The sequence below is a fragment of the Oncorhynchus tshawytscha genome, linkage group LG03, assembly GCF_018296145.1.
Source record: "Oncorhynchus tshawytscha isolate Ot180627B linkage group LG03, Otsh_v2.0, whole genome shotgun sequence".
Lineage (NCBI taxonomy): Eukaryota > Metazoa > Chordata > Actinopteri > Salmoniformes > Salmonidae > Oncorhynchus > Oncorhynchus tshawytscha.
This window is the reverse complement of record NC_056431.1, coordinates 78,561,280-78,578,196: the sequence shown is the minus strand read 5'-3', so window position 1 is coordinate 78,578,196 and position 16,917 is coordinate 78,561,280. Positions and strand designations below refer to the sequence as shown.

The 16,917-nt window shown below is 46.2% G+C and overlaps 1 protein-coding gene across 9 annotated transcripts in view; it reads right to left on the bottom strand.

Annotated features, from left to right (window-relative positions):
• pard3bb (par-3 family cell polarity regulator beta b) overlaps window positions 1–16,917 on the bottom strand; it is a 359,080-nt gene that overhangs the window by 139,463 nt on the left and 202,700 nt on the right. For all 9 annotated transcript variants that reach the window (XM_042320041.1, XM_042320039.1, XM_042320042.1 and 6 more), the window contains one exon: window positions 15,267–15,434. In XM_042320041.1, coding sequence (XP_042175975.1) covers window positions 15,267–15,434 — 168 coding nt within the window. The remainder of the gene's footprint in view (window positions 1–15,266; window positions 15,435–16,917) is intronic.

The window sequence follows — 16,917 nt, the reverse complement described above, 5'->3', positions numbered from 1 at the left end:
GCGTAGCCTAGTGGTTAGAGTGTAGAGGTGGCAGCGTAGCCTAGTGGTTAGAGTAGAGGTGGTGTAGCCTAGTGGTTAGAGTGTGGAGGTGGCAGTAGCCTAGTGGTTAGAGTGTAGAGGTGGTAGCGTAGCCTAGTGGTTAGAGTGTAGAGGTGGTAGCGTAGCCTAGTGGTTAGAGACAGGTGACCTAGTGGTTAGAGACAGGTGGCCTAGTGGTTAGAGACAGGTGGCCTAGTGGTTAGAGACAGGTGACCTAGTGGTTAGAGACAGGTGACCTAGTGGTTAGAGACAGGTGACCTAGTGGTTAGAGACAGGTGACCTAGTGGTTAGAGACAGGTGACCTAGTGGTTAGAGACAGGTGACCTAGTGGTTAGAGCGTTGGACTAGTAACCGAAAGGTTGCTGGATCGAATCCCCCAAGCCGACAAGGTAAAAATATGTAATTCTGCCCCTGTTAAACCCATTGTTCCCTGGTTGGCCTTCATTGTAAATAAGAATTTGTTCTTAGCTGACTTGCCTAGTTAAATAAAGGTAAAAAAAACAATAACACTCATGTTTATATATAGGGAAAGTGTGTGTTCCATAGTGAGGACTGGTGGAGAGCAGAATCAACAACCTCTGGGCCCTTCATAACACCATCACCATAACAACCTCTGGGCCCTTCATAACACCATCACCATAACAACCTCTGGGCCCTTCATAACACCATCACCATAACAACCTCTGGGCCCTTCATAACACCATCACCATAACAACCTCTGGGCCCTTCATAACACCATCACCATAACAACATCTGGGCCCTTCATAACACCATCACCATAACAACCTCTGGGCCCTTCATAACACCATCACCATAACAACCTCTGGGCCCTTCATAACACCATCACCATAACAACCTCTGGGCCCTTCATAACACCATCACCATAACAACCTCTGGACCCTTCATAACACCGTCACCATAACAACCTCTGGGCCCTTCATAACACCATCACCATAACAACCTCTGGGCCCTTCATAACACCATCACCATAACAACCTCTGGGCCCTTCATAACACCATCACCATAACAACCTCTGGGCCCTTCATAACACCATCACCATAACAACCTCTGGACCCTTCATAACACCATCACCATAACAACCTCTGGGCCCTTCATAACACCATCACCATAACAACCTCTGGGCCTTTCATAACACCATCACCATAACAACCTCTGGGCCCTTCATAACACCATCACCATAACAACCTCTGGGCCCTTCATAACACCTGCCTGGCCGTTTGTTTTTAGGAGCCTTGAGTATTTAGATGTATCGAATAAGCAGATTATTTCAAAGTGATCACTGGCGAATCACTTCAGGCTTTGTATCAGCACCATAATCAGGATGACACCCTGCAGCCACGCCTGATACAAAGCTCTATCGCGGACAGGGGAAAGAGGGAAAATGTGCAGTGTATTTGTATCTGACAGGGACATTACTGCACCTGGGAACACCTCGTGTTGGCTAGATATTCTGCCTACTTACTTCCCTGAAGTGACTCGGCTACTTTACTTCAGAGATTGGAATCCACTACCGACCGCTAGCCTAGCTACCATCTCTTTGTTAACTTCCTGTCGTCCTGACTTCCTTTCTTGAGGAGAGATTGGAATCCACTACCGACCGCTAGCCTAGCTACCATCTCTTTGTTAACTTCCTGTCGTCCTGACTTCCTTTCTTGAGGAGAGATTGGAATCCACTACCGACCGCTAGCCTAGCTACCATCTCTTTGTCAACTTCCTGTCGTCCTGACTTCCTTTGTAAGATGCTCATTCATCTCGCCAGCCTGTACCTATCATAATGTAAAACCACAAAGAAAAGGACCAACCAGTAGGTTTAAATTTGTTCATACTTTTTCCACTAAACACATTGATTTGTTAATTCAATTCAAAGACAACCACGTGTTGCTTACACCATTTTTAATTGTTTTTAGGTCATTTAGCTGTTGCTTAGTAATGATAAATACACAATTTTTAATTGTTTTTAGGTGTTACGATACAAGTGTTACGGATACAAGTATCCTGTGTGTTTCTTTTCTCTCCTTCTCCCCTCACAGGTGAACATCATCACTCCCCAATCAGTCAACAATCAATCATCAATCAGAAGACACACCTCCTCCTGTTTCCTAGCCAATCACAGTTCCTTCCCCATGGTTTAAAAACCCCATCAGTTGTTTGCTCTAGAGCTCAATCTCTCTGTAAATGCCATGTCTGTAGGTCTCTGTGTTTCACTCTCTCTTTGTGTCTTAACCTCGCTTTTGTTTGAGCACCTCAAAATCACTTTGTCATCTCCTGTGAGTATTGTTTTTGGTTATGGTGTTTGTGTTTGTTGCTGGTGGGAAAAGGGGAAACCAAGACAAGTCGCCCATGGGCATACACTACCCGTAGGTAGACTTTGTTAAAAACACTAGTTAGAACTGGGCGGACCACCCACTGTATTTGTGGTTAGTTAGTTAGCTGTTGTTAAAATAGGCTAGTCTAGCTTAGGGGTGTTTTGGATGCTTATTGTTTCTTTCCTTGGGTCCAGCTCAGCCCCTTTTCCTGCTCCCCCCATTACCGTGTGTTTATTAATACACCTGGAGTTTGACGGTAGATTTCTGTTGTCGTGGTTATTTCGTTCACACTTTTACTTTGTCACAATAGTAATTTGCATGAGTTATGTTACGGGTCTCATTACCATCCCCCCTAGACTGTCGGGCCAAAAGGGATTCGTAACATAAGTGGGGGCTCGTCCGGGATCTGTCATAACTGACACCCATGCCGCTCATGTAGATTGTTGTAGTGGTATAGTTCAGTGTTGAGCGTCATAGCTGAAGTAGCATTAGTGTTTGCTATTTTCTTTGGCACTTGTGAAGTAGTGTAAAATGACTACTTTTGATTTGAAATCCTTTTTGGATAACCCTTCGTGGGAGGTTTTTGACAAATGTCGTAGAGTTGATTTAATGACCTTGGCTGACCATTATTCAGTATCGATTCCCCAGAGTTTAGTTAAGGCGGAGGTTAAACAGCTAGTATTAAATGTATTGTTGGAAGAGCAGGTGCTTGTGTTACCGCTGCCTGAGTCTACTACCCCTGTAGGGGATGTTGCTGCTCCTGTAAGCCCATTGGTGTCTGATAATGAGGGAGAGGCTAAAACACCAGCCACATTGTCCCGTTTTGATCCACTCTCCCCACTGTCAAATGGTGATGCCAGGAGGGATGTCCGTTTAGCACAGTTCCAACTGGAGGTGGAAGAGAGCCCAAATTAGGCGAGAGACTCTCCAGTTGGAGATGTGTAAAATTGAGGCAGAAAAAGAACGAGAACAAAGGCAGTTGGAGTTCAAAATGCGCCAGATGGAACTGGAGGCAGAGACAGCAAGGCTAGCCTTCGTTCCTACTGTGCCTGTTTGTGAGCCGTCCTCACCTGCTGTGTCCTCAAACACGTTTGACATTAGTAGGCAGATTGACTCTCTGAACAAAGGTACTAAGGCAGAGGTTGACTCCTATTTTTGTGTATTTGAGCGTATAGCCGTAGCATTGAAATGGCCTGAAGAGGTATGGTGCCTATTACTTCAGTGTAAATTAACTGGTAAAGCCCAAGAGGTTTTGTCAGCGCTGCCTCTAGAGGACAGTTTGAATTATGAAGTGGTCAAAGCTACTGTTCTTTGTGCCTATGAGCTTGTGCCTGAGGCATACCGACAGAGATTTAGGTCTCATAGAAAGTCTTCTAGTAAGACTTATGTGGAATTTGCTAGAGACAAGGGAAATCTGTTTGATAAATGGCATGCTGCTAGTAAGGTAACTGATTTCAACACTCTCCGGGAGTTAATCTTGTTGGAAGAGTTTAAAAATTGCTTACCCGAACGCATTGTAGTTTACCTAAAGCGAACAGAAAGTATCCTCCCTGGCAGAAGCGTCTGTGTTGGCAGACGAGTTTGTGTTGACGCACGAGTGTGTTTTCGGCTCAAACTGAGAATAGAGCCACTGAGTTTCCTACCTTTAGCCCTAGTCGGCCAGCAGTAGTATATCAAGCACGCCAGAAGAATGAGCGTCCCTGTTTCTATTGTCATAAAGTAGGACATATGATTAATGATTGCTTCCTGCTTAAACGCAAACAAGGGATGCCTCTTCGTGCCAAGCCACCAATAGGTGTTGCTCTAATTCGTACGGTTGAGAGGTCTGCAACAAAACAGGTGCCTCAGGGTAACTGTAGTTTGAAAGTCTTAGTCCCCGACCGCAGTTATGAACCATTCATTTTCGAGGGGTTTGTGTCCCCAACGAATGACGAAGCGTCTCAGCGTCCGGTTAAAATCCTTAGAGATACTGGTGCGGCGCAGTCGTTTATATTGTCTGATGTGTTGCCCTTATCCGACGATACATACTGTGGTTCCAGTGTGTTAGTTCAGGGTATTGAAATGGGTTTTGTCCCAGTGCCATTGCACTTTGTGAAAGTAAACTCTGAGTTAATCAGTGGAATATTCAGAGTGGGGGTACGTCCTATGTTGCCAGTGAAAGGTGTGACCTTTATAATGGGTAACGATATTGCCGGAGGAAACGTAGTACCCGTATTGGATAAAAGTGACCACTCTCTCTCGAATGAGCTGGCACAGAGTTATCCATATGTGTTTCCCACTTGTGCTGTCACTCGTGCTCAGGCACTACAAGAGGGTGACGTGATAGATTTGTCGAACACTGTTCTGTTCAAAGAGGTTGATCAAGAAGATGGATTGTGTGATACCTCTGAGAAGCTGATCACCTCTGACAAACAGCCCAGGAAAGAATCAAAGAACGTTGAACTTATTGCTGAAAATACAGTTACCAGTCACTCGTGAGCAGCTGATTGCTAACCAAAAGGTTGACAACAAGCTTGCTAAATGTTTTTCTAGTGTTGTCTCATTGGAAGATGTGAAGAAGAAGAACGTGGCTTACTTCATTGATGGTAATCTCCTCATGCGTAAATGGAAATCCCATGTTGACGCGGGTGGAGATTGGAATGCTGTTTACCAAATAGTGATTCCTACAGCCTCTCGACAAAATGTGTTATCCCTTGCTCATGATCATCAGTGGTCTGGTCATTTAGGAATCACGAAAACTTATGATCGGATCCTTCGACATTTCTTTTGGCCGGGTTTAAAACGATGTGGCTCAGTTCTGTCGGACATGCCACACATGTCAGATAACAGGAAAACCAAATCAGGTTATTCCTCCCGCTCCTCTTTGTCCCATACCTGTCATAGGTGAACCATTCGAGCATGTGGTGGTTGATTGTGTCGGACCGTTACCGAAGACAAAATCGGTTACCAGTTTTTGTTAACGATTATGTGTATGGCTACAAGATACCCCGAGGCCATTCCTCTGTGAAGGATTACAGCCCCGGTAGTGAGTAAAGCCTTAATAAAATTCTTCACGACATTCGGGTTACCTAAGGTGGTACAAAGCGATCAAGGTACCAATTTCCTATCCAAGCTCTTCAAGCAGGTGTTAAAATCCTTGTCAATTACGCACCGTGTGTCAAGCGCCTATCACCCAGAGTCTCAGGGTGCGCTTGAAAGATGGCATCAGACACTGAAGTCTATGCTACGTAAATATTGTTTGGAATCTGAGAAAGATTGGGATGAGGGAGTTCCTCTAGTTTTGTTTGCTGCTCGTGAAACTGTGCAGGAGTCCCTAGGTTTCAGCCCGGCTCAACTAGTGTTTGGTCATACAGTGAGAGGACCAATGAAAGTCCTTAAAGAACAGTTCTTGTCCCAAGAGTTGTGTACCAGAGATGAGAATGTGTTGGACTACGTTAGTCACTTTCGTGAGCGCCTACACCAAGCTTGTGCTCTCGCAAAGGAAGCTCTGTCTTCCTCACAGAGGAGCATGAAAAGACACTATGATAAAGAGGCTGTTTCTCGTCCACTACAGCCAGGTGACCAAGTACTGGTGTTATTACCTGTTCCAGGATCTTCACTGTCAGCTCGTTTCTCTGGTCCTTATTTAATTGAAAAGGAAATAAGTGAAACTGACTATGTGCTTCAAACTCCTGATAGACAACGCCAATCTCGTGTGTGTGTCACATTAACATGTTGAAAGCTTACCACACCCGACCCATCACACAGTTAGAGAGTTCAAAAACAGAGGAAGGTACTGCTGTCTCCTCTGCTTCTACTGCTATGATAGTGGACTGTCATATTGATGATGTTGATGGCTTGGAGTTGCGCAATACTCAGCAGCAGTGTGTTAGATTGCCCAACTCAGAAATGCTGCTGTCTATCCAGTCAGGTCTGGTTCATTTAACGGATGGACAGGCTAATGATATTGTGAGGCTACTACACAGTTTTCCATGTCTCTTTAATGACGTTCCTACTCGCACCAATGTGTTGGAACATGACATTAATGTTGGAAATGCTACACCTATCAAGCAACACCCATATCGTATCAACGCTTCCAAGAGGAAGATAAAAAGGGATTCGTAACATTAGGTCATTTAGCTGTTGCTTAGTAATGATAAATACACCATTTTTAATTGTTTTTAGGTCATTTAGCTGTTGCTTAGTAACAATAAATACAAAACAAAATATGCATTTAGGTCATTTTGGAAATATATCTGTTTGATATAAAAAATACTCTAAATACTCAAACAATGGACCTAAGAACTGTCTTGGGTACTGACAAACCTCCGGGCAAGTGTTTTATAGGGCCCAGAAGTGTTTTTGGGGTGAACTTCCCCTTTAATCCAAAGATTCCTGGATACTTTCCACGACCTCCCACAGCGAGCTATCCCAGCCAGGGTCCTCTCTCTAGGGCTCTGGGGTAAGGGTCCTCTCTCTAGGGCTCTGGGGTAAGGGTCCTCTCTCTAGGGCTCTGGGGTAAGGGTCCTCTCTCTAGGGCTCTGGGGTAAGGGTCCTCTCTCTAGGGCTCTGGGGTAAGGGTCCTCTCTCTAGGGCTCTGGGGTAAGGGTCCTCTCTCTAGGGCTCTGGGGTAAGGGTCCTCTCTCTAGGGCTCTGGGGTAAGGGTCCTCTCTCTAGGGCTCTGGGGTAAGGGTCCTCTCTCTAGGGCTCTGGGGTAGGGTCCTCTCTCTAGGGCTCTGGGGTAAGGGTCCCTCTCTAGGGCTCTGGGGTAAGGGTCCTCTCTCTAGGGCTCTGGGGTAAGGGTCCTCTCTCTAGGGCTCTGGGGTAGGGTCCTCTCTCTAGGGCTCTGGGGTAAGGGTCCTCTCTCTAGGGCTCTGGGGTAAGGGTCCTCTCTCTAGGGCTCTGGGGTCCTCCAGGCTCTCTGACCTGGGACAGATTTAATTATCAGGACCCCCAATGGTGAACAGATTATACCAGGGCTATTCAACTGGCTGTGTGTTGGAGAGGAGTGGAGAGAGATTAGATCTGGCTGGGGTATTAAAGTATTTTCCTCCAGGCTGGTTCTGAGGGTGTGGGGGTAGAGAATGACCTAGGAGGTCGATATGACAATGTTGATGACAACATTTCCCAGAGACAGACATGTATGCATGTATGCATCAATTTTAAAATCAAACAAATGAATGTGACTTTGTCATTAAGAATCTAAAACTACATAATCTAATGATTTGATTTGAATGGTAAATATCTTGACAAACTGGATACATAAGGAGGTGAAAACATATTCAAATCAGATGTTATTGGTCACATGGTTAGCAGATGTTATTGGTCACATGGTTAGCAGATGTTATTGGTCACATGGTTAGCAGATGTTAATGGTCACATGGTTAGCAGATGTTATTGGTCACATGGTTAGCAGATGTTATTGGTCACATGGTTAGCAGATGTTAATGGTCACATGGTTAGCAGATGTTATTGGTCACATGGTTAGCAGATGATGCATGGTTAGCAGATGTTATTGGTCACATGGTTAGCAGATGTTATTGGTCACATGGTTAGCAGATGTTATTGGTCACATGGTTAGCAGATGTTATTGGTCACATGGTTAGCAGATGTTATTGGTCACATGGTTAGCAGATGTTATTGGTCACATGGTCAGCAGAGGTTAATGCGAGTGTAGAGAAATGCTTGAGCTTCTAGTTCCCGACAGTGCAGTAATATCTAACAATTCCCCAAAAATGACCTAATACACACAAATGTAAAGGGATGGAATAGGAATATGTACATATAAACAGTTGAAGCCGGAGGTTTACATACACCTTAGCCAAATACTCCGTTTTTCACAATTCCTGACATTTAATTCTAGTAAAATGTCCCTGTTTTAGGTCAGTTAGGATCATCACTTTATTTTAAGAATGTGAAATGTCAGAATAATAGTAGAGGATTTATTTCAGCTTTTATTTAATTAATCATATTCCTAGTGGGTCAGAAATTTACATACACTCAATTAGTATTTGGTAGCATTGCCTGTAAATTGTTTAACTTTAACGTTTCAGGTAGCCTTCCACAAGCTTCCCACGATAAGTTGGGTGAATTTTGGCCCATTCCTCCTGACAGAGCTGGTGTAACTGAGTCAGGTTTGTAGGCCTCCTTGCTCGAACACGCTTTTTTCAGTTCTGCCCACAAATGTTCTACAGGATTGAGGTCAGGGCTTTGTGATGGCCACTCCAATACCATGACTTTGTTGTCCTTAAGCCATTTTGACACAACTTTGGAAGTATGCTTAGGGTCATTGTCCATTTGGAAGACCCATTTGCGACCAAGCTTTAACTTCCTGACTGATGTCTTGATGTTGCTTCAATATATCCACATAATTTTCCTACCTCATGATGCCATATATTGTGTGAAGTGCACCAGTACCTCCTGCAGCAAAGCACCCCCACAACATGACACTGCCACCCCCGTGCTTCATGGTTGGGATGGTGTTCTTTGGCTTGCAAGCCTCCCCCTTTTGCCTCCAAACATAACGATGGTCATTATGGCCAAACAGTTCTATTTCTGTTTCATCAGACCAGAGGACATTCCTCCAAAAAGTAGGATCTTTGTCCCCATGTGCAGTTGCAAACCGTAGTCTGGCTTTTTATGGCGGTTTTGGAGCAGTGGCTTCTGCCTTGCTGAGCGGCCTTTCAGGTTATGTCGATATAGGACTCGTTTTACTGTGGATATAGATACTTTTGTACCTGTTTCCTCCAGCAACTTCACAAGGTCCTTTGCTGTGGTTCTGGGATTGATTTGCACATTTCGCACCAAAGTACGTTCATCTCTAGGAGAGAGAATGTGTCTCCTTCCTGAGCGGTATGACGGCTGCGTGGTCCCATGGTATTTATACTTGTGTACTATTGTTTGTACAGATGAATGTGGTACCTTCAGGCATTTGGAAGGTCTTGGCTGATTTCTTTAGATTTTCCCATGATGTCAAGCAAAGAGGCACTGAGTTTGAAGGTAGGCCTTGAAATACATCCACAGGTACACTTCCAATTGACTCACATGATGTCAATTAGCCTATCAGAAGCTTCTAAAGCCATGACGTCATTTTCTGGAATTTTCCAAGCTGTTTAAAGGCACAGTCAATTTAGTGTAACTTCTGACCTGCTGGAATTGTGATACAGTGAATTATAAGTGAAATAATCTGTCTGTAAACAATTGTTGGAAAAATAACTTGTGACATCCACAAAGTAGATGTCCTAACCGACTGGCCAAAACTATAGTTTGTTAACAAGAAATTTGTGGAGTGGTTGAAAAATGAGTTTTAATGACTCCATCCTAAGTGTATGTAAACTTCCGACTTCAAATGTATATAAACTCAGAAAAAAAATAAACGTCCCTTTTTCAGGACCCTGTCTTTCAAAGGTAATTCATAAAAATCCAAATAACTTCACAGATGTTCATTGTAAAGGGTTTAAACACTGTTTCTCATGCTTGTTCAATGAACCATAAACAATTAATGAACATACACCTGTGAAAAGTTAGGACACTAAAGAGGCCTTTCTACTGACTCTGAAAAACACCAAAAGAAAGATGCCCAGGGTCCCTGCTCATCTGCGTGAACGTGCCTTGGGCATGCTGCAAGGAGGCATGAGGACTGCAGATGTGGCCAGGGCAATAAATTGCAATGTCCGTACTGTGAGACGCCTAAGACAGCGCTCCAGGGAGACTTGTAAGGCCTGTTGTAAGGCAGGTCCTCACCAGACATCACTGGCAACAACGTCGCCTATGGACACAAACCCACCGTCGCTGGACCAGACAGGACTGGCAAAAAGTGGAGACTGACAAGTCTCGGTTTTGTCTCACCAGGGGTGATAGTCGGATTCGCGGTTATTGTTGATGGAATGAGCGTTACACAGAGGCCTGTACTCTGGAGCGGGATCGATTTGGAGGTGGAGATTCCGTCATTGTCTGGGGCGGTGTGTCACAGCATCATCGGACTGAGCTTGTTGTCATTGCAGGCAATCTCAACACTGTGCGTTACAGGGAAGATATCCTCCTCCCTCATGTGGTACCCTTCCTGCAGGCTCATCCTGACATGACCCTCCAGTGTGACAGTGCCACCACCCATACTGCTCGTTATGTGCGTGATTTCCTGCAAGACAGGAATGTAAGTGTTCTGCCATGGCCAGCGAAGAGCCCGGATCTCAATCCCATTGAGCGCGTCTGGGACCTGTTGGGAAGGAGGGTGAGGGCTAGGGCCATTCCCCCCAGAAATGTCCAGAAACTTGCAGGTGCCTTGGTGGAAGAGTGGGGTAACATCTCACAGCAAGAACTATCAAATCTGGTGCAGTCCATGAGGACGAGATGCACTGCAGTACTTAATGCAGCTGGTGGCCACACCAGATACTGACTGTTCCTTTTAACCCCCCCTTTGTTCAGGGACACTATTCCACTTCTGTTATTCACATGTCTGTGGAACTTGTTCAGTTTATGTCTCAGTTGTTGAATCTTGTTATGTTCATACAAATATGTACATGTTAAGTTTGCTGAAAATAAACGCAGTTAACAGTGAGTTTATATGGATGTGACTCAATAGGTGTGTCATGCCTTCCTACTGATCAACAACATTTGAATAGACGCATCACTCCAGTCTGTATGGAAGGACATCATATAGGAAGAGTCTCCAACCATTTCTAATGAGCTAATTTACAATAAATGAAAGCTACTCATGTTTTTACAGCTTTTAAATGAGTTATTCTCCTCTCCTCTACCCTGCAACTCTTCCCTGGGTCGTTGGTGTACAGAGTTTTTACAACAATGGTGTTAGGCCTACTGTTGCAGTACATCATGGCAGAGTTTTCACAACAATGGCCACCCAATTGATACAAATAATCCTGAAATATTTCTGTCAGGTAAGGAGGCTAGTTTGTGGTTAATTAATCATGCCCGAGACGCCGGTGTTTGGAGGATGTTTTTGGCACACCGGCTTCTAGGGCGTCATCACTTTTATACAATGGGTAACCAACATATTCAAATAATGATTGACATATTTTCAATAAAAACATAATTTGTATTCATTTACATACTGGCTGGCAACGTTCCCTTGCTTGCGTCTGTTTAAGCTGTTTTCTAGTGACATTTATTTGGATACGTCCATAACAATGAGCTAACGAGGTGAGATGTCACCTGGCAACGAGGTGAGATGTCACCTGGCAACGAGGTGAGATGTCACCTGGCAACGAGGTGAGATGTCACCTGGCAACGAGGTGAGATGTCACCTGGCATAGAAAGTGTGTTCACTCATCAGGACTCTTGTTCAGAGGAACCAGCCAGCAACACAGCTAGTACACAATCACTTCAAACTGATGCTGGAAACACTGGAAACCAGCTGCATTTCGTTTCGTTTTACATGTTTTCTATTGACATTTCTTGGTATAAATCAATAAAAATGATGCTGATTCATGATTTCGACTGGTTGAGAAAAGCTGCGTGCCCGTCTGTCTCGTCCATGACCCCGACACGTTCACTACTACCGGACAGCTGGAGATCGAATTTCAATATTTCAAACGTCAGAGAGACAGACCGCAAGGTTCATACAAATCTCCGCTGTTGAAAACCACTAGTCTAAAAGAAAAGGGAGACAATGTCCAGATGCTTTACGCAAGTTTATAAATTGCCTGGCTGGGCTGATGAGACAGTGGATTGCACAGTCAGACGGAACAGAGTAAATAGGTGTTTTTAACATCATAGATTTAGCCGGTGGTAACTTGTGGAATAGACACCAGCTGGAATGCACTTTTTAAACCAATCAGCATCCAGGATTAGACAGACCCGTTGTATAGTTAAGCATTAAGGCACGAGAAGCAGTGCTGTGTAATGACTTCAGTCACAGGTAAATGCTGTCGCTCGGCCTGACGCGATAGTGGAGGTCCAGTCGACCCATTTACCTGTGACCTGAATTCATTACACAGCACCGTTTCACTGTGCCTTAATGCTTTTTATAAAACTGTTACCAACATATTCAAATAACAATTAATTACATATTTTTCCTTCAAACTATATTTGGAAGGTCAATTTTTGATTTAGAATTTTAGGACCCCTAAAAAACATGTTTTACTACAATAGCCCACAGAAACATGTTGAACAACACATTCATAAACGGCAAAACAAGGTAGTATTTATTTTGTTGGCACAAAACTACCTCCATACTTCCATTCATTTACATGGGTTACCTTCAGATGAAGGTTTAATATCTATATATATCTCCATCCTACCATTAGTTTATATGGGTTACCTTCAGATGAAGGTTTATCTATATATTTATATACATCTCCATCCTACCATTAGTTTATATGGGTTACCTTCAGTCGAGTCCCGTGATACTTGTAGGGGAGTCGTAGAGTAAAACGGAGAACACCATCGTGGTTCGTGAGAGTTTCCCCTCTCTATAGATTCAGCATATTCGTTTGTTAGGCCGTTAGGATGCTACAGATGTTTTGGTGAGAAGACCGATTATCGGGACGTCTCCTGGCCTTACCTTTAACAACACTGTCCACAGGGACAATACATGCATCGTAAAAGGAGAAAATAGCATGATACAGACTCTATACATATTCCATTCCTTGAATCAGTGAATGAAGGTTTATGCTAGAAAAAGATTGCTATAAGTTTATGGATCCCAAGGCTACACTAGGCTCTGAGTAGACCTAACCTCCATGAAGACATCTCTATAGACCATGGACCACACTATAATCTGAGTAGACCTAACCTCCATGAAGACATCTCTATAGACCATGGACCACACTAGGCTCTGAGTAGACCTAACCTCCATGAAGACATCTCTATAGACCATGGACCACACTAGAATCTGAGTAGACCTAGCCTCCATGAAGACATATCTATAGGCCATGGACCACAATAGGCTCTGAGTAGGCCTAACCTCCATCTCTATAGAGCCTATCACTGCAGACTGTGTCTCATCCAATAATTCACCATGGCAACATCACCGTCTGGCCCAGCTGACAACCAACCGTCCACAGAGAAGAACAGAAAGAGAAACAGATACAGAAAGAGGGAGGGAGAAATACAGGGAAAGAAAGTGAGATGTCCACCACACAAAGAGGACAATGTCCTCCCGTCACCCCACTTTCTACCTCCCTCGGGGCCCAGTCACTGAAATGGCTACCACCCCAGCCCACCACAACCCAGCCCCAGTCACTGAAATGGCTACCACCCCACGCCAACCTAACCCACCCCAGCCCACCCCAACCCAGCCCACCCCAACACAACCCAGCCCCAGTCACTGAAATGGCTACCAGCCCAGCCCAACCCACCCCAACCCAGCCCCAGTCACTGAAATGGCTACCACCCCACGCCAACCCAGCCCCAGTCGCTGAAATGGCTACCACCCCACCGAAACCCACCCCACCCCAGCCCACCCCAACCCAGCCCCAGTCCTGAAATGCCTACCACCCCACCAAAACCCACCCCACCCAAACCCAACCCAGCCCACCCCAAGCCCACCCCAGCCCCAGTCACCCAGCCCACCCCACCCCAACCCAGCCCCAGTCACTGAAATGGCCCACCCCACCCAGCCCCAGTCGCTGAAATGGCTACCACCCAAACCCACCCCAACCCAGCCCCAGTCGCTGAAATGCCTACCACCCCAACCCATCCCAACCTACCCCAACCCACCCCAGCCCCAGTCACTGAAATGGCTACCACCCCACCCCAACCCTGCCCCAGTCGCTGAAATGCCCCCAACCCACCCCAGCCCACCCCCCAACCCAGCCCACCCCGCCTCAACCCAGCCCCAGTCACTGAAATGGCTACCACCCCACCCAGCCCCAGTCGCTGAAATGGCTACCACCCCAAACCATCCCACCCCACCCCACCCAAACCCACCCCAACCCAGCCCCAGTCGCTGAAATGCCTACCACCCCAACCCATCCCAACCTACCCCAACCCACCCCAGCCCCAGTCACTGAAATGGCTACCACCCCACCCAAACCCACCCCACCCCAACCCTGCCCCAGTCGCTGAAATGGCTACCACCCCAACCAAGCCCAGCCCACCCCAACCAAGCCCAGCCCACCCCAACCAAGCCCAGCCCAGCCCACCCCAGCACACCCCAACCAAGCCCAGCCCAGCCCAGCCCAGCCCACCCCAGCCCACCCCACCCCAACCCAGCCCACCCCAAGCCACCCAACCCCACCCCACCCCAGCCCACCCCACCCCAACCAAGCCCACCCCAGCCCAGCCCACCCCACCCCAGCCCACCCCAACCCCAGCCCAGTCAGTCACACACCATAAAACATAATGAACATGAATCTGTAGTTCATGGGAACAATAAGAGCCAAGCAGGGAGGGTCCTACCCAACCCTCTACCGACCCGTGCCCACACATCCCAGTCTGCAATTCCCCACAACGAGTGGCAATAACCATAACATCGGCAGGGGGTGTACCTGGGTGACTGTACTACCTGGGTGACTGTACTACCTGGGTGACTGTGGTATATGGGTGACTGTGGTATATGGGTGACTGTACTACCTGGGTGACTGTACTACCTGGGTGACTGTAATACCTGGGTGACTGTAGTATATGGGTGACTGTAGTATATGGGTGACTGTATTACATGGGTGACTGTACTACCTGGGTGACTGTACTACCTGGGTGACTGTACTACCTGGGTGACTGTACTACCTGGGTGACTGTACTACCTGGGTGACTGTACTACCTGGGTGACTGTACTACCTGGGTGACTGTGGTATATGGGTGACTGTGGTATATGGTTGACTGTATTACATGGGTGACTGTACTACCTGGGTGACTGTACTACATGGGTGACTGTACTACATGGGTGACTGTACTACATGGGTGACTGTACTACATGGGTGACTGTACTACATGGGTGACTGTACGAGGTATATAACTAACCTCTGATTGGACCAGGGCTCGTAGCACCACCAGCTGTATCGTGCCCCTCAAGTTCCCCTCCATAGACATGGATCTCCTCAGGGTCTCCATGGCTTCATGGTTCGACTTCCCCAGTAGAGACTCTCCGTTCACCGCTATCAGCTGGTCGTTGACACGCAGATGACCGTCCTACAGGAGAGAGACACAATTCATCAGTCAGTCAGTCAGTCATTCAATCAGTCAATCATTCAGTCATTCAGTCAGTCAGTCAGTCAGTCAGTCAGTCAGTGCTGGTTTCATGTACAGTAAAACACTTTGGCTTTTTAAGAAACCGGACAGCAATTCTACAGATATTTTTCTGAGAATTGAAGTGTTTTGGAGGCAAGCTGAGGTGAGCCCGAGGGGACAGGTGTTCCTCCCTGCCGGGCAGTCTCTACACTGTGCTGGTGTGTTAATGGACATATTCAATCGCTCCCTATCCCAATCTGCTGTCCCCACATGCTTCAAGATGGCTACCATTGTGCCTTCTTGGGTAAAGGAACAAAGGTAACTGAACTAAATGACTATCGCCCCGTAGCCCTCACCTCCGTCATCATGAAGTGCTTTGAGAGACTAGTCAAGGACCATATCACCTCCACCCTACCTGACACCCTAGACCCACTCCAATTTGCATACCGCCCAAATAGGTCCACAGACGATGCAATCTCAACCACACTGCACACTGCCCTAACCCATCTAGACAAGAGGAATACGTATGTGAGAATGCTGTTCATCGACTACAGCTCAGCATTTAACACCACAGTACCCTCCAAACTCGTCATCAAGCTCGAGACCCTGGGTCTCGACCCCGCCCTGTGCAACTGGGTCCTGGACTTCCTGACGGGCCGCCCCCAGGTGGTGAGGGTAGGTAACAACATCTCTACCCCGCTGATCCTCAACACTGGGGCCCCACAAGGGTGCGTTCTGAGCCCTCACCTGTACTCCATGTTTACCCACGACTGCGTGGCCACGCACGCCTCCAACTCAATCATCAAGTTTGCGGACGACACAACAGTGGTAGGCTTGATTACCAACAACGACGAAACGGCCTACAGGGAGGAGGTGAGGGCCCTCGGAGTGTGGTGTCAGGAAAATAACCTCACACTCAACGTCAACAAAACAAAGGAGATGATCGTGGACTTCAGGAAACAGCATTACTCATCTCATGTGTATATACTGTATTTAATCTATTGCATCTTGCTTATGCCGCTCGGCCATCGCCCATCCATATACTTACACGTACATATTCTCATTCACCCCTTTAGATGTGTGTGTATTAGGTAGTTGTTGGAGAAATGTTAGATTACTTGTTAGATATTACTACACTGTCAGAACTAGAAACACAAGCATTTTGCTACACTCACATTAACATCTGCTAACCATGTGACCAATAGCATCTGCTAACCATGTGACCAATAACATCTGCTAACCATGTGACCATTAACATCTGCTAACCATGTGACCATTAACATCTGCTAACCATGTGACCAATAACATCTGCTAACCATGTGACCAATAACATCTGCTAACCATGTGACCAATAACATCTGCTAACCATGTGACCAATAACATCTGCTAACCATGTGACCAATAACATCTGCTAACCATGTGACCAATAACATCTGCTAACCAT